This window comes from Cygnus olor, chromosome 1 (genome assembly GCF_009769625.2).
Source record: "Cygnus olor isolate bCygOlo1 chromosome 1, bCygOlo1.pri.v2, whole genome shotgun sequence".
In the NCBI taxonomy this organism is placed as follows: domain Eukaryota; kingdom Metazoa; phylum Chordata; class Aves; order Anseriformes; family Anatidae; genus Cygnus; species Cygnus olor.
This window is the reverse complement of record NC_049169.1, coordinates 141,393,648-141,410,108: the sequence shown is the minus strand read 5'-3', so window position 1 is coordinate 141,410,108 and position 16,461 is coordinate 141,393,648. Positions and strand designations below refer to the sequence as shown.

The following is a 16,461-nucleotide window of genomic DNA, read 5'->3' as shown; positions in this document are numbered from 1 at the left end:
GAAAGGGAAAGGGAAAGGGAAGGGAAAGGGAAAGGGAAAGGGAAAGGGAAAGGGAAAGGGAAGGGGAAAGGGAAGGGGAAAGGGAAAGGGAAGGGGAAAGGGAAGGGGAAAGGGAAAGGGAAAGGGAAAGGGAAAGGGAAAGGGAAAGGGAAAGGGAAAGGGAAAGGGAAAGGGAAAGGGAAAGGGAAAGGGAAAGGGAAAGGGAAAGGGAAAGGGAAAGGGAAAGGGAAAGGGAAAGGGAAAGGGAAAGGGAAAGGGAAAGGGAAAGGGAAAGGGAAAGGGAAGGGGAAGGGGAAGGGGAAAGGGAAAGGGCAGGGAAACACCCCCCGCCCCTGCCCCGCAGCACCCCGGGGTCCCGCCGCCCCCCTCCCGGGGCTGATGCCTTTCTCCCCGCCCGCCCCCGGCGCCCCCCGCCCGGTACCGGGGCGCCGCCGCCCCGCGCTCGGACCCGCCTTGGAAGGCCCCCGCGGCGCGCGGCCGCCGCCGGCCGGTACCGAACGGCTCGGCAAGGCCCGGCACGGCCCGGCACGGCTCTGCACAGCCCGGCACGGCTCGGCACGGCTCGGCCGGGATGTCCGAGGGCAGCCCCACCTCCCTCCTGCACCTCTCCATCACCCGCTGGTGCGTGCCCCCTGCCCGGGCCGTGGGGAGGGCAGGGATGGGGCCGGGGAGCGCTGGGACGGCGGGGGCCCGGCGATAACGCCCGCCGAGGTTTTGTAAGGCCAAAGGTGCCCCGACAGCAGGGAAGTCGCCCTGAGAGCCTGTGTCCTGCCCCGGTTCGCCTGGAGGTGGCTTGCTGCGGGGGAATAGGGTCACTTGTCCCGGCCTTTCCGCCCGTGCCACCCCTTGGCGTGAGCATCCTCGGCAGGGCGATGCCGAGCCACCGCTGTTCCCTGCGGTGTGATCCCTGGGGTGAGGGCAACGGCTGCACCCCGACACAGCGAGAGGCTTTCTGTAGGGGAGTAAGGTTGTCACCTTGGTTTTTCTTGAGTTTTGTGAAAAGTGCCGTCAGCCGTGGGGCGGCGAAAGAGGAAAAAGGGTTCCCGCCCTTCCTTCCCCACACACGGCTGAATCCAGGTAACAAACAGTATTGAAACCGCGTGTGAAGCAACAGCAACACCTGTAAGAGAACCTGAACTTGACAGCACCTCATCCTCAGCCTTTCTATCCCCCCTCTCTCAGCAAAATCTGAACATCAGGGTCATTCTGCCCATTCGCTGTGGTAGACGCACCCCTGCAAGGGGCATCCCACAAGGGCATCCCACAGCCACATTGCATAAAACTGAATCATAAATTACCCTTTAAAAGATAAACAGTTTTTTTTTGTTGTTGTTTTTTGTTTTTTTTTAATCAACCTGAATCACCTTTCCAGGTTTTGAAATTTAAAAATGTTTAGCCCTGTTTTGTTGTTGGTGCATTGAAAATAGCAGAACACGCTTTGCTGGAGAAGTGGTTTAACAGCTGACTTGCAACCCCATGTGATGGCCTGGCTACCAGAGCTGCACCTATAACAGGTGGCAGACCCCAGAAAACCTGGAGAACTGAACACGTAATGATCCCCATGGAAAATGTGGATAGAAAGCAGTGGATAAATGGAGGAGGGTTTTTCCCCATGTGTCTCTTTAACCCTCCATCCTTACCACCCTTCTTTAACCCTCCATGCCTTACCACTCCCTTTCCTTTTGCTCTTGCTGATTTTCTTACCAGTTCTGTTTTGATGCATGCCACAGACACCCAGGTTTTGAGAACCTTGGGGCTAGTGGGTAAGAAGACAAGCACAGTGCTCTTTTCTTTATACACTTTTTTTTTTTTTTCTGATATGCAGTGCCTTTGTATTATGTATTAACGCTAAGAATGTGTTTTATTTGTTGTTTGAAAAAGGCTCACAGTTTAATAGATGAAAAATTCATGAAACCAAATTCCCCAATATTTTGTCAGTAAATGGTTAAGTGCTTAAGCAAACCTATTGGCAGAAATCAGTAACTGAAGCATGAATTAATTTCTGCTGCACATCCAGTGACTCTTGCGGTGTTATATTAAGGATAAATTTGGACTTAAGTTTAATCTCCTCTGGGACTGCTCAATTATGAAGGGTTTTGAGATGGCTGTCCTAGACGAAACAAGTATTTCTGTCTGCTGGGAGGCAGCACTCAGTCAGGACTCTTACCTGGAATAAGTTTCGTTCACTATTTGGCCCCACGGAGGGAAATGCCCCATTGGCGGGCTGCACAGTGATCATGTCCTTGCTCCCCGGCGTTGAGCAGCCTCTGTTCTAGCAAGCCCGTTCACTGAAGGCCTCGTCCATTATCTACCACCCATAAAGCTAATAGAGAAAGACAAACACTGCGTAGCCTGAAACCGGGCTGTTAATGCTGTGGGGAACACCAAATTAAAGCCTGAACTGCTTATCTCGCCGGGCGACTGGGAGAAGTCCGCGCTCTGAGCCGACCCGATCGTCGGTAAAGACACAGTGAGCAACTGGCACTGCGCTGCACCAGCGTTCATCTGATAAAACAATTAAATATGCGTAAATTGTCAGCCATAACGGAAGTGGAGTCACGGTGAGAAAACACTGTTATACGATTGGCGTGTCGTGCTTTGAAAATTAATCCCCTCTCTGCTTCTCTGCTCCGGCTTTGCTTCTGTATTTGTACTGCGGGAAGCTACTATCGTCTGACATCGAAACCATTGCCACTATCTCATAATTAAAGGCCTTTATTCTGGTGAAAGTAATAACTTAGGCTCAGAAGTAACTAAGTTCACATCTTCTTTATCTCACTCACGCAAATAGTTGCGTTGACATGACTATGACCGCTCTGACAGGTAGGATGAGCAAGGGATTTCACCAAAGGGTAAGTGTTTAAACACAGAAAACAGTTTAGGCATTGTTGCTCATAATATACAGTAAATGTAAATTAAAAATCTGTACTCTTGCTAAACTTGTGCTAAAATCAATGAGGTTGTATGAGAAAAGAATTTGGTCCTTTGTCATTTGTGCACTCTCTATCCCAAAACATCATCCTGGACATTTCAGAAGAAAAGAAAAAAAAACCTCATATTATTGTCTTTGGTACAGCAGAGACCTTTGTAATTAGAAGATAAAAATTGTGTCCTATTAGAGAGATGTTAATGTCCTGCATATTGGTTTTAATGTTAGATTGGTACCACTACATTATATTTCTTTATTAAAAACCATGAGATCCAGTTAATTTCTTAACAGAGTCTCACATGACTGCTCTTACACTTTGGGAAAAAAAAATTAAAGTAGAACTTAAAAAGTTAAAAGCAAACTTAGAATATATACATCTGTGAAGATGTATCTTTTTTTTTTGTTTTCTTTTCCAGAATACAGATTAGCATAAATGTAGCAAGTAGTTCTTACTTTGAATTTATGCTTCTATAAAATAGGAGTAACTACTATTGAGTTCACTCTAAACCTGATTAGCTATTAAAATTTCATGTTAACAATTCTGTTTTCTAATTCTGACAAACTGATTTTTTTTTGTTTGTTTGTTTTAAAGGATAGCTGACAATTTCTATTTGTGTGAAGGATGCACTGTACCCCGTTGGCTACTATATGAAATGTATATAGAAAACTGCAGCCCAGGGGCCAAGGATCAAGTAAATTCAGCCACCTTTGGAAAGGTACTGAGTAGACAGGATATATAAGATAAGAAGATGAGATACCCAAACAGAAAATTGGATAAGTTTGTATCAAATATACTCATTGTGTACCAAGAAAGATTAAATAATAGAGAAGGGTGCAGATGTACTGTATTTTGCTGTAATAGGATAATTCAGCCTAAGAGCTTGGAAAAGGTTGTATTTGAAAGCTTCTATATGGTCCTTCATACCTCTTTGGTTTATCTGGAGAATTGCATCATTCTTTTATATTCTGTGGCAGTTGCACAGAGATTTGTGTTGAGCTAGGAATTACAGCTATGCTTGTGTCTTTGCTAATATATTTCTGGTAAGCTCTCCCAATATATTCCAGAAGGCTTTACCAGAGTAAACTGTGCAAGGTTAATAAACTAGTCCTGAGGAGCTGATTCTTCTGGCCTTAAAAGACCCCTTTGTTTGTTATGCTTTAGTTTTTAATTATACTTAGGGAGATTTTGCTCCAAACACACACACAAAGGTCTTTACAGAATCATCCAAGCAAACTAAATGCAGATGCAAAACCCAATCTCCTTTAAACAGTTACACTCTCCTAATAAGTGGAAACTGATACAACCCACAGGGCAATCACCACTTAGAAACCCCAATTGCAGCAAACACTTACAGCTATTCAACTTTATTTAGCCAATTAAGGAAAACAGAATGGATTGTGATTGTTTGCTGCTCAGAATTTTTGTTCGGAGTTTGTTATTTCTACCGCTAATATTCTCCCATTAGTGCCCATAGTAAGAGCCACTAAGCATTGTTTTAGAAGAGAGTGAAAATAATACAAGTAAAGGAGGTAGCAATCAATTTTGGAATCAACTGAAATCAATTTTGTGTGTGTGGATAACCTCATTTTAGGAATCATTTATCTCAATTTAGTTGAATATATATATATATATATTATTTTTTTTTCTACTGGGTAACAGTTAAGTCACTCTTAAGATTTGAGTGGATGATCCAGCATGATTGACTTAGCACAGCTTAATTGATCACCACCCATCAGCCAAACCCATGGTAGAACTTGTCCGTTTTGGTGGAGATGTTTGCCATGCAACCCATCACCATCTCTTGGTAGTCAATGGAGAGAAATAAATAGTTACATATGATTCCTCTCACCCTAAATGAGTCAGCCCAGGTGAATTGCACCTTGGAACTGCCTGTTTTTCTTCATTGACTATGGAGTCTGCAGTGACGAGCTTACACATCTCTACCTTGTAGCCCAACAGATGAGACGAATCCCATCCTGTCTGTGCACTTTCAGGTGCGCCAGCATGATTGACTTACCACCAGTAAGCTAAGCCTTCTTGTGGTTTAGGCTAATGCACTTTTCAGTTGGGACAGGCAAGGGTGAAGCATGAGTCTGGTCACGCAGAAGGGCTTAGCTGATGAGCCATAGCTGCTATAGGTTGGTGCTCACAACTGTTTGCTCTCAGCCTTGGCCTACCCAACTCCTCGCAGTGCAAGTGAGCAAGCTGGGGGGCAGCTCCCCAATGTCTTGAAATGGTGTGTCCTGCTATAGCGAGATGTAGGGCCGTGCAGCAAGAGGCTGAGGAGGGCAGGAACTGCAGCTACGCGGGTTTCAGCTGAAGGTGCATGTGTAACCAGTTACCAGAGGCTAGCTAGTGGGCTGAGCTATTAATAATTCACCAACCTGTAGTAACCTGACCACACTACATGACTGTGAGGATTTTAGCAATCGAGCCCCGTGTGAATCAAACTGTGGTCATTTAAGACAGCACTAATTCAATCTGCCTGATCACTCTGCCCAAATATATCCCTGTCTGCAGAAGAGCACTGCTAACACTGAAGCTGCAGGTTGGTGTCTGTTGGGGAAATCTGTCCTTGAGTGGGCCTCCAGGCCAACAGTGTGCTTTGCAAAAAGTCCAAACGTTGTGCTGCTGAGTGGAGGCTCCTCTTGCTCAACACCAGCATTGCACACTCGATCCTCTCTTCCTGCTGTGTAGGGGATGGTAGCTCCAGCCACCCCTGGCTGCACTCTGTGTTCACAGGATAGCTCATGCAGAATAATCATGGTGAAGTGGGTTATTGCCCTGACAGTATCTTATTATTCTGTAGGGCTTAACCTTGGCAGATGCTGCATGACCTCAGCTCACATTTACCACGGGGGTGGTCAAAAGGTCGCTCTGCAGCTTGGTGATGCAGCCTCTCAAAACCAGATAAGTCAGACCCCAGCCTGCAAATGCTCCTTGCACGAGTGAGTGGGCTGCGTGAGTAAACCCTGCTGGGATGAGCAAGGCTCGCAGGGCTGGCCGAGGACTGGAGAGTCACGGCACTTTCACAGGCCCCCAGCCAGACGTGCTCTTGCAGATCGAGTTTCCCCGGTTGCTGCACCCACCCGCCTGTGGGTGGTCTCCCGGTGTGTGCACTGGGTGTGCTTCAGTGCGAGCGAGGCAAAACAAGCTAGTCTCAAAAAAAAAATTCCTACCCGAGGGAGGTAATCCCTTAAATTACTTAGATTTCGATCCGCAAAAGCCTGATTGAGTTCAGTTCAGCAGTTACCATTTGAGAGGTATGTAAGGACAGGTATTAGCCTGCAAGTTATGGAAAGCAAAAGAAATGATTAAGGAGAAAAAAATGTAGTAGATACGCTTTTGTGCTTTAGAATGATTTTGCCAAGTAACTGTAATTTTCTCTTTGCTTTTTAGCTTATTCGGTTAGTTTTCCCGGGTCTGGGGACAAGAAGGCTGGGCACAAGAGGCAGTGCCAGGTATTGGTTTAGCTTCCTTTGTTTAAAAAATGTTATGTGTAACTGTTCTAATATATATTTTTTTAATGGCTGAATTTTCAGCTCCAGCACTAATACAGCAGCTGAATATTTGATTTCAAGTCCATCCCAAATTGCAAAAACAGATCCAGAGAGATTCTTGATGTCACCACATACATTAAGATAGAGTTAATTCCAGAATATCCACCACATCAGAGCAGCTCCACTAGCATATGAATTCCAGATCAGACTAGCTCTTAAAAAATTGGTGCTCGGAGTTGTCCTTGCTTTAACAGCTGGGCTCGTGTGAGGCAGCTGCTGGACCTCACAACCTTCCTCAATGCCCCCGGGACATGGTGTCCGGGATGCTTGGGACTGGGAGATGTGGAGCAGGCAGCAGAGAGTGGTGTATGTGCTTGCAGGCACAGAGTGCTCATCCTTGCACGTATCTGTGCTGTGATCCAGTGGGTACTGGTGGTCAAAAGAACTGCTGTACACAGTTTAAAACCAAATAAATCAGATCAGCCCAGATCTGATCTCCTCCTCCATCTCCCTTCCCTATCTTCCTCTAGAGCACAGGCAGGAGGACTGAGATCGATACACTTCCATTGATTCGCTGTCCAAATATATAATCACACTCTGAACATCCAGACTGGAAAAGGCGATGTTTTAAGGGCACTGAGAAGCAGTAATTTCACAAGCCTTTGGAGTAGCTGTAACGCACTGGCTTTGCAAGTGACATGCCCTTACTTGATCTGTGATTTTTCTCCACTAGTCTGGGCTTGCTATCAGCTTGATCCGGTGAGACCCAGCGTTTTGGGAGTGCCTCGCCACAGATGCTCCCGGGCTTCGCCTGGTGCGCGATGGCCCTGGGCCTCCCACCGGCAGAAGGTCACCATCTGGTGGCTGCTGGGGGCCAGACACCTCCCTGGCCACCCTGCACCGGGCGGTGATGCTGTCTGAAAAGGTTCCTGCAGAACCCACTGGTGGTACCTGGCTCCCACTGCTCACCAGGATGGGCATAAAACCATAGCAGGTCTTGGAGATTTCTTGCTTTTAGGTTCCACCAATGGGCCACCCAGTCCCTAAGCTGGTGTAAACCACTGTGATGCAGCTGCATGCAAGCCTTCGGCTTCAGGGGGGACATGGAAACTGTCAGCTGAGACTCTGGACCCCAGCTTCTCTAATTGTCCAATGCAACCCTGTTGCATCATGTGTGCTGGCTTATGGTTGTTCATTAAAAAGAAGGTTAAAAAAAAAAAGTTAAAAAGAGCTTTTAAAGTCGTTCTAGAGACATTTGTGCAAACATCTTGCATCAGGGAAATAAATTTTCAACAGAATTTTAAAAATGCAGAATTTAAAAAATAAATGTACCTTTTTTACTTGCTCTTTTCTTGCTTAAATGTGCTTTCAGTGGAGGAATATGAATTGTTTGCTGACTATCTTGAAAATCGCATGCTTGTCAGTTCATCAGTTTTTTTTATCTTCTAGGTATCATTATGATGGAATAGCTATCAAGAAGAACTCTTCCTTTTATGCACGGTATTGCTTTCTTCTGTCTGAAAAAAAATATCTCAGGTTTGTTTTCTTAATGTTTTAATCATAAAATATCACCTCACAGTCTATATATCGTCTGCATTTATAACTCTGTAAACCATCTGCTGAACATTGTCAACAGTATTATTATTTTTTCTTTCTCTTATACACACTATAGAAGTGCCGTTCCGGTAAGTAATATCCCTTCTAAGGAAAATCCATCTTGAAAAAGTGTCCTGCCTTATTAGATTTCCTCAAATTGGATATTTTAGACATGTAGGTCTTAAAAGCAGGAACACTTGACAAAACTAAAGGAGCATTATACATAGAGACTCTAAATGGGAGCTTAAATAAATGTACTGACGATTGCTTCTTGACATTGTAGCAACCTCCTTGGTAAACAGTAGGGTGAAGAGATAGTGTATTAAAGTATAAATGACTGCACTGTTTTGAAGAGCCCTACGTGCAATCATGTTATCTGGATTTTGCTACTTGAAAAAATGAGGCATATTACTTTGAAAATACTTCCCTCGTTTTGTTTTAAAATTTCAGATTTTAAAATCACCTCTTGTAAGGGAACAGCAATGAGAAAATGTATAAGGCAGGAATGGAAATTGATTGCAAAAACGGAAAATCTAGAAATAATTGATGAATGTAGGATACTGAGGCAAGCTAACTGTAGACTTGATCACATCCCAGTTGTAGGCAGGGCGAGGAAGGTCATCGTTGAGATAAACAAGCTACAGACTTGCATTTCTCCTGGAGAGAAGATAAAAAGAGGAGATGTGTATATGAATGGACTCTGTACTTTGGTTTCCATTCTTTTAAATGGGGTTATAGTAGCTGTCTATAGCATGAGTGTTCTAGGGATACAAGAGAGGCTATTAAGCACCCAGATATTCTGGCTATTATGAAAGCTGTTTCACTGTCTGTGGTATTTTATAGTATAGTTACTTAATTGAATACACACTCTGCAAGAGAATGGAAAAATTATACCTGCAGGTTTGCTGCCTGTCTTTGCTGGCTTTACAGAGGAGCCATGTTGCAGCAGTCCATAGAGTGACAACAGAGCAAGGATAAAGAAAGGGCAGGGCAAGGGATCAGGTTCTGTACATGATCAAGTGGCAATCAGTTATTGTGAGTCCAAAGAAATTATTCATAGGCAACTCCAGGCTCATTTCAAATGAGAACCTTGCTGAAATGACATCCCTATCTACCAATGCACTCAATATTAAAAATAAAATAAATTTTATTCAGACAAAAATGATCTTGCTAGTTGCAATTCTCTTGAAAGTTGTAAGTCTCTTAACTATGAAAGTATTTTGTCTGATGCTTCCTTCATTTCAGCTGTTGTGTGAAGCCAGACAGCTGTAATTAGAGCAGCTTCCACTCTAAATACAGCCGGTGCCCCTGTCCAGAGCCAGCGTGAGCACCAGCAGCCCCTGGGCAGGCGGGTGCCACTACTACGTCTTACTGCCTGTTAAAGGACAGCAGAAGAAAATAGAGAGAAATCGGTAAAAAAAAAAAAAATCAAACAAACAAAACAACAACAACAACAATAAAAGTCAACAACAACAACAAATAAAATGCAGCTGGAGAGGCATGAGCATCACTAATCCACCCCCCCATACCCCCAAATAAAATAGGTCACATACAAAATAAGCAGCGGTCTTGGCCATCTAAGTTGGTTTATTTCCATCAGGTTTCCTAGTTTTGTATATGCTTTGCAAATAGGCAGGAATGCATAAGAAAATACCTAATCTTTACTGTCTTCTCTGTAGGGTTCAATACTTTTAGAAACATGAATTAATTTTATGTGATCCAATATAATATGTATTATGTATCGGGGATATTTAACCCATAAAGCTTCAATCTGTAAGAGCGTTTTGGTATGGAAATTTCCAGGTAATAGTGAAGAAGATTTTGAATATGCCACTGTAGCGCAGCCCAAATGCTGATTTGTGGACCAGACCCAACAAGTGGGATAGACCTTACTGGCTTGTTGCCATTCCCCTCTGGCAGAGATGGGGGTGTTTCTTTGAATAGTGAACATGTCCCCAATGACTGCTGTCTCCTCCCATGCCTGAATTGAGGCCCACATGCAGGTGCTTCTCCTGTAGCATCTACCTGAGGGGAAGGTGGAGCCGAAAGCCCAGCTGAGAGACCCACACATCCACCCAAGCTCCAGGCTGTTGAAGAAAGGGCTGGTTTCAGAACTGTACTGAAAACAATGTTTCTTGACCCTATTGAGATTGTCACTTGCCATGTTGCTGGTAGTAAGGACCTGGGCCTGTGAAGGGTCTGGCAGGTTGGGAGCTTTGCTTGTTGGTGTCACAGAAATGGCCGTAAGATGAAAATAGCTTGCCTTTGACTACAGAGAGGCATTTGCCTTTTGGTAGTCAGCGGGGCCTTGGATGTGTCAGGTTGCTGGGCCGGAACAAGCTCACAGGAGGAGTGAAGAGAATACTCTTACTAAGCACCTGTGAGCTGCTCTGCTTTGAAATCTTGAGGTTTTTTGAAGATATGTATACTGTAACTCTGATGATGATGTGGAAGTAGTGTAAACAAGCAAAGCTGTAACCAAAGGGGTCTCCAAATGCATTATAGGAATTTGACAATTTACATTACACTAGGGAACTTTGAGAACGAGGTCTCCTTAAAATGGCAGCTGCTGTGGCAGATCAAGGAGGCTTGGAGTATGGCAATGCCATAAGAATGCCAGTGAATTTTAGCTTCATGAGAGTTACTTTATGATCTAGTAATAGGGAAGGCTTAGGCCTCTGACTTTCTAGTGAAGCAAACTTGTAATTGTTGTATAAAAAAAATCAGATGTGACTCTAGGAAATTATCCTTTCTAATCTCAGAGTAATCCAACAGTCACATTCACCATACTCCTTCCTTTCATTTTTCCTTGGTCCTTCCTGCTCTCCTATCAGTCTTCCTGTCATCCCTACCTCTGCATTTCCCTCTTCAGCTCTAGTTCCCCCTTCCCAGCACCATCTCAGCCCCACCGGGAGACATGGTTGAACCCATGTGGCTTTGCTGTATCCTATTGCCCTCTCCCTTCACCCACCTCCCATGCTGTGTGCCCTGTCTCTGCCCAGGCACCGCTCTCCAGGGGAGATGATGGCCGCTTCTTCGTGGCAGCTGAGCACCCCGACGGGCACCGGGTGAGTCCGAAGCCCCTCTGCTAGCAGCAGGAGCACAGCCGTGCTCGCCTTAGCTAGCAAGGGTGGGACAGGAGCCGGCAGATAGGGCTCCCAAGGGGTCTGTGGGGTGCAGGAGGGAGAAGGCTACCGCCCGCCATCCTCCCCACACATGGGGAGAAGGGAGCCGGGCAGCCTGCCGAGGGAGAGCGGCGCTGAGATGTGTTGCCATAGCAGCAGCGGCAGAAGGTAGAGTGGGCCGCCTGCTCGGGGAGAGCAGGAACTGGAAAACGTTCGTTAATTTTGTTCCACGGGCTTTAGCAACCTGCAAGGACAAGCCATTTGGTGGAAGTGCTGTGAAACATACACATTTAATCATTCTTCTGTTTGTGGGGACTGAACACATGCAATATTGATGTCGTGCCTGGCCTTTGGTGGGCGGAGGCAGAGGGCAAGGTAGCTTTTCAGATGGCAAGCGTCAGTCCATGGACAGCAGAACATGACGGGGCACATTCAGTGCCTTGAGTTCCCACATAGATAAGCTGGCATTTCTGTCCTCTGTCCCTTCAGGACATACAGCGGTGCCCTGGTTTATCAGGCCTCACAGCAGCCCGCGGTCAGCAGCACGCAGTCACTGTCCTGTCAGAGGGCCTGGGTGCTGGCAGTCACCGAGGGCAGCACGCTTCCTGCAAAGCCCCGACTGCCACCCCTCGAAAGAGGTGTCTGCCAAAAGACTTCCACGAGGGCCCTGGTGCTCAAAATGTCTTCAGAGGCTGCGAGCAGGTGTCAGCAGATAGGGGTAGCTGGGGGAGTCCAGTTCTCGCAGCATGTCCCTTTTCCTAGCAGCATTGCCGCTCTCTCCTGCAGGACCAGCCTCGGCAAAGCAGGCATGAGGAGAGAGAGGGAGGGGATGATAAAGCAGGAAAGCAGCCCACTGCTACCCCAGCCTGGGTTTTTCAGCCAAAAGCCAGTTGTCAGGCCTTTGCAGGGCCATGGGAGTGCTGATGGTGTGGAGCACCATGGAAGACTTGCAAAGTACATGGGGGACAGTTGGAAAAAAACTGCCATCTAAACTGATAAAAGGAGCAGAAAATGGGGCCATTGTGCAATCAAAGCACACAAATGATTATGCTTCATTGTTTGCATGTCTGTAATTTTTATTATTATTCCAAATGAACTGCAACTACAACTACAAAATCATGTATTATGTACAGGAAGTTGGAAGATATTGCTCTGTTAAATGGCTAATACCTTGCTGTCTGTGGAATGAATAGCTCAGTTTTATCTTAAAATGAAGAAATTAGTCTTCAGACTCATTAGAAAATCCTGGGGCTGCTGAATGACAGGAAAGAGAGGGGTTTTTGTTTCACAAATCCACTGCTGTCTACTTCAGCCTAGTGCTCTCTATCCACTTGGAGATTATTTTCTAGCTAAATGCAGAATAAATTGGTGTGCTTTTTTAAAAGGGTTTCATGTTGTATATTTCACCACAGTGGAGATGCCTGCAGTTCGGCAGATGCAGCTGGTTACAAGAGCAATGGCCAAGAAATAGGAACAGTGAGTTTTAGATAAATTAGACTTAGAATAAAATGGTTTTCTGTCTATTTAGTTAGAACTGCTATATAACATGTTCTAATGAAATACAATTAACCCATCATAATCCCTGAAATAATTTTTGTTTGTGTAACCTCACTAAATGCACAGCCTTGCTTTTCTGAAACCCACTGTTACAGCCCCTCATGCTGCTGAGACAGTGTCCTTTCAATCACTGTGAGTTTACTGGCACAAGGGGTCTTTAAAATACTGTGATTAAGAGAAAGAAACAGCATCCCTGCTCACCAAAAGGGGCTGATGCTAGGCTAACCCCTGGCAGTTCTCAAATATGTGTGGGGTAATGAATTGGCGTGACACTGGGGTTGTTGGAAGTCAGCCTGCAGAGCATGAGCAGCAGAATTATGGGGACCAAAGTGAGGAAAATGAGAGACTGGATGTCTTTCTTACTTTTGCAGAGCACTCAAATACAGTACTGAGTGCACTGAAGTGCATGTAACGACAGCTGATAAAAACCATGCTGCCACCCCATAGCAAAGCCAACTAACTTTAGCCTTATTTAGGAGGTTTCTACTGTGAAATGAGTGCTATAGAAAATATATGTGTGTAAGATATGTATAGTATTAAATATTCACTTGCTTTGGAAAGAAATTCATGAACTATTTGGAATTTGAACGTTTAGTCAACCTTCCTATTTCTTTCACCCACCCATACTTTCTAAAAAAAAAAAAAAAAACAAGCATTTCTGTGAAGCAATACAAGTTATTAAAAATAATGTTATACAACTTCAAGAAAGTACCTTTAACAGGAATGACAGGATAATTGTGATTCTTTTTAATTGTTTAAAATAAATTCTGATGCATTGAGGGCCAGGATTTGCACTATTTTCCACTGGTCACTTACTTGAAGACTGAAGAAGACAGATATGAATACCTTTTGCCTGAATTCAGGACAGTCTATCCTTGGGAGCAAGAGTTAGCGAAGAAATACCCCTATGAAATGGTACGTTTAAGTATTCAGTAATCCAGCAAATTAGCTCATTGCCTGTGTGATCTTTTTGCACACTCTTTTTGTTCACCTTCTCCAGGTTGTACTGCTTGCAAATGAGTACAATAACTACTGCCAAGTCCTTTTACAGGTTGTGAGAATGGAGGAGCTTGACAAGGTATGCCTTTGCTTCAATAACACTCGTGGTGTCAGCAAACATCTATAAAAATGAAATTGTTTCTTTGTAGCTCATTTAGCTGATGGTTTTATCTAAGGTAGATGAACATTTATAAACAAAATGAGTATTCAGTCAAATTATTCTGGAATTCTTAATGACCTGCTCTAACTATTTGATGTTGTGGGCACAAAACAAAAGGCTATAGACACATATTTCTCATTGTATCCACATATCTGTGCTACACTTCGTTTCTCTCCTCTTTCTCATGCTGCCTTGCCAGGTTCAGCATGCTGCCCCAGGATGCTCCCCGCCTGAAGCCAGCCTCCCTCCCTGGAGCCAGCCTGGCTCCAGGACTATTCTTTTGCTTCTGTGCTAACGTGTGTCATTTCACTGAGTCACACTTCATATTTCACTAGTGTAAAATTGGTGAAAAATCATAAAGAATTTTGTGCAATAGGTGGAAGACTGTATCGTGTCATTCTGGAAGTCTCTGCAGCCTGAAAAAATCGCATTTATGTCCTTGCCAGATGTGTGCGAGCTATTCAAGTGCTATGATAGGCAGCTATTCCAGGTACTGTAGACACGTTTCTTGTAATTATTTTGTGTTTGTGTTTTTTGCTAGCTCTACCTGAGAAAGACCAGCTGTTTATTGTGTGATGTACAATGGCATTTTATTATTATTATACCTTTTTTTTTTTTTTTGAGACAGCACAGTTTGGATTTTGAAAGGATCTAGTGGAATTTGAGACAACTGCCACTTTGCTGCCATATCTTCCCTTGAAAGTCCCTAACATCAATGGAGTATGCTGTTATAAATGTGGTCTGTGGTTCTGGCATGAGGATATGTGACTGAAATTCTGACCAATAGCTGTTTTCTAAACTTCAAGGGAGTTATTTTTCCTTTGATAACACTACTGAATTTCTCAGTGACATACCACATTGACATACAGAGCTTTCTGCTCAAAATGATTTGCTTCTTATTCACAGCAGGTCACCAAGCAGTGTCCAGTAATTAATTCAGGAAACAATGCTTGCTGCTAGATCTTGTTCCTTCTGCTAATAAATGTAGCTTAGTTACTGCCTTAAGCGGAGGAAAAGAATGGTCTTTTTTCATGATTTACATTTAAGCTGTCAATGCAGTTTTGTTTCATGCTGCTGTAAACACATGTAGTACACAAATCGTGCAGCTCCATACATTTGTATTGTAGGAAATGGAGAACATTCTCCTTCGTGACTTCCTGGAGGAGGTGTCTGTGCAGTACCTGAAGTCAATCAGACTGTTCAGTAAAAATGTTAAACTCTGGCTGCTTAATGCTTTGGAAGAGTTGCCAGTGCTGCTCCAAACAACCAAATGTAAAGGTATGTAAGTAACAGAGAGATTTCATAAAATAATCTTTGCTTAAACTGCAGACAAGATTGGGTTACAAGACTCTTACAGAAATTATTTTAAAAACTCTTTTAGCTGAAGTAACCTTGAGAGTAGCGAGGACTAGAGTTGGCATACAGTTAAAAATAAATGGTCTCAGATGACATGAGAGAACAAATTTAAGCCCAAATTATTCCAAGATCATGGTAAATTAAAGTGTACTTGAATCTTTTTAAAGACATGTCTTTTGCCATGATCACTTTGACTGTGTTGATGACTATGAATAATAAGCACCCTGCCCTCGAAATTTAGGTATTCTTCTGTCTCTTTACTTTGCAAGTGGTTTTATGTAGATAAATTAATTAATGACTATAGGGCAGTTCAATTTATAGTGAAGAAAAAAAAAAAAAAGGCCCACAGGGAAACTCTGACTCTGTCATTAGAGTAGGATTTGAAAAACTTGTAATACACAAAGATGTGTATTTGTAAATATGTACATACATGCATACATTTATGTATGCAAATATGTTCATGCATACATAATGTTCAAGGACAGGTTGGATAGGGCTTTGGGCAATCCAATGTAGTGAGACATCCCTGCCATGGCAGGGGGTTGGAACTAGATGATCTTTAAGGTCCCTTCCAACCCAAACCATTCTGTGGTTCTATGATTTATATATTATGCTGAAGAATCTGGCTAAATCAAAATGCTGCTCAGTTGCTCACTGAGTGAGAACCATCGCTGCAGTGACAAAGCAGGGCTCCTGCATTGACATAGGACTGTGTTCGTATTCATATGCTTAATAATGACTTGCAGTCAGTCTTAACTCTGGCAGTTCTTACATTTAAATGCTTGGCAGAGCAAACTTAGTAATCTGCTTTTAACACATTTGTGTGCATGGAAGTGCATGTAATTAACCAGCCAGAACCCTTTCTATGCACATCCAGGACTGGGTTTATAAAAACATCAGAGATACAGAAATTTTCACTTGAAAATCATTGCCTATCTGCAAAAGATTTTAAGTTGTTTTATTCTTGATTTTCCTGCAACTAAGAATCAGTTATTTTATATTTTATTCTTAAAAAGGGTATTCTTGAACCACGCTTTTCATAATTCCAACACGTTATAGACAGGAGCAAATACAGCAACAGAAATCAGCTTTTATTAACAATTCTGAAGAATTATAGATGCATAAAAGTGAAAAATGTGAACTCTGTAATCAAAAAATAGAAGGTTTAGAGTTAATGTTGTCATTAGTCATCTGAAACCATACACATAAAAGAATATTTCTCTTGCTTTCTTGCTTGA

At 43.6% G+C, this 16,461-nt stretch overlaps 1 protein-coding gene across 3 annotated transcripts in view; it reads left to right on the top strand.

Moving 5' to 3' along the window:
- The first annotated feature begins 484 nt into the window (after window positions 1–484).
- The window catches only part of RFX8 (regulatory factor X8), a 30,719-nt gene continuing 14,742 nt past the window's right edge, over window positions 485–16,461 (top strand). The window contains exons 1-10 of one of the 3 annotated variants that reach the window (XM_040535968.1): window positions 485–621; window positions 3,522–3,645; window positions 6,330–6,391; window positions 7,880–7,966; window positions 11,029–11,094; window positions 12,564–12,627; window positions 13,489–13,623; window positions 13,709–13,786; window positions 14,244–14,357; window positions 14,995–15,145. In XM_040535968.1, the coding sequence (XP_040391902.1) occupies window positions 572–621; window positions 3,522–3,645; window positions 6,330–6,391; window positions 7,880–7,966; window positions 11,029–11,094; window positions 12,564–12,627; window positions 13,489–13,623; window positions 13,709–13,786; window positions 14,244–14,357; window positions 14,995–15,145 (931 nt within the window). In that variant the 5' untranslated portion in view covers window positions 485–571. The remainder of the gene's footprint in view (window positions 622–3,521; window positions 3,646–6,329; window positions 6,392–7,879; window positions 7,967–11,028; window positions 11,095–12,563; window positions 12,628–13,488; window positions 13,624–13,708; window positions 13,787–14,243; window positions 14,358–14,994; window positions 15,146–16,461) is intronic. The other 2 variants (XM_040535985.1, XM_040535978.1) reach the window with 2 other exon arrangements.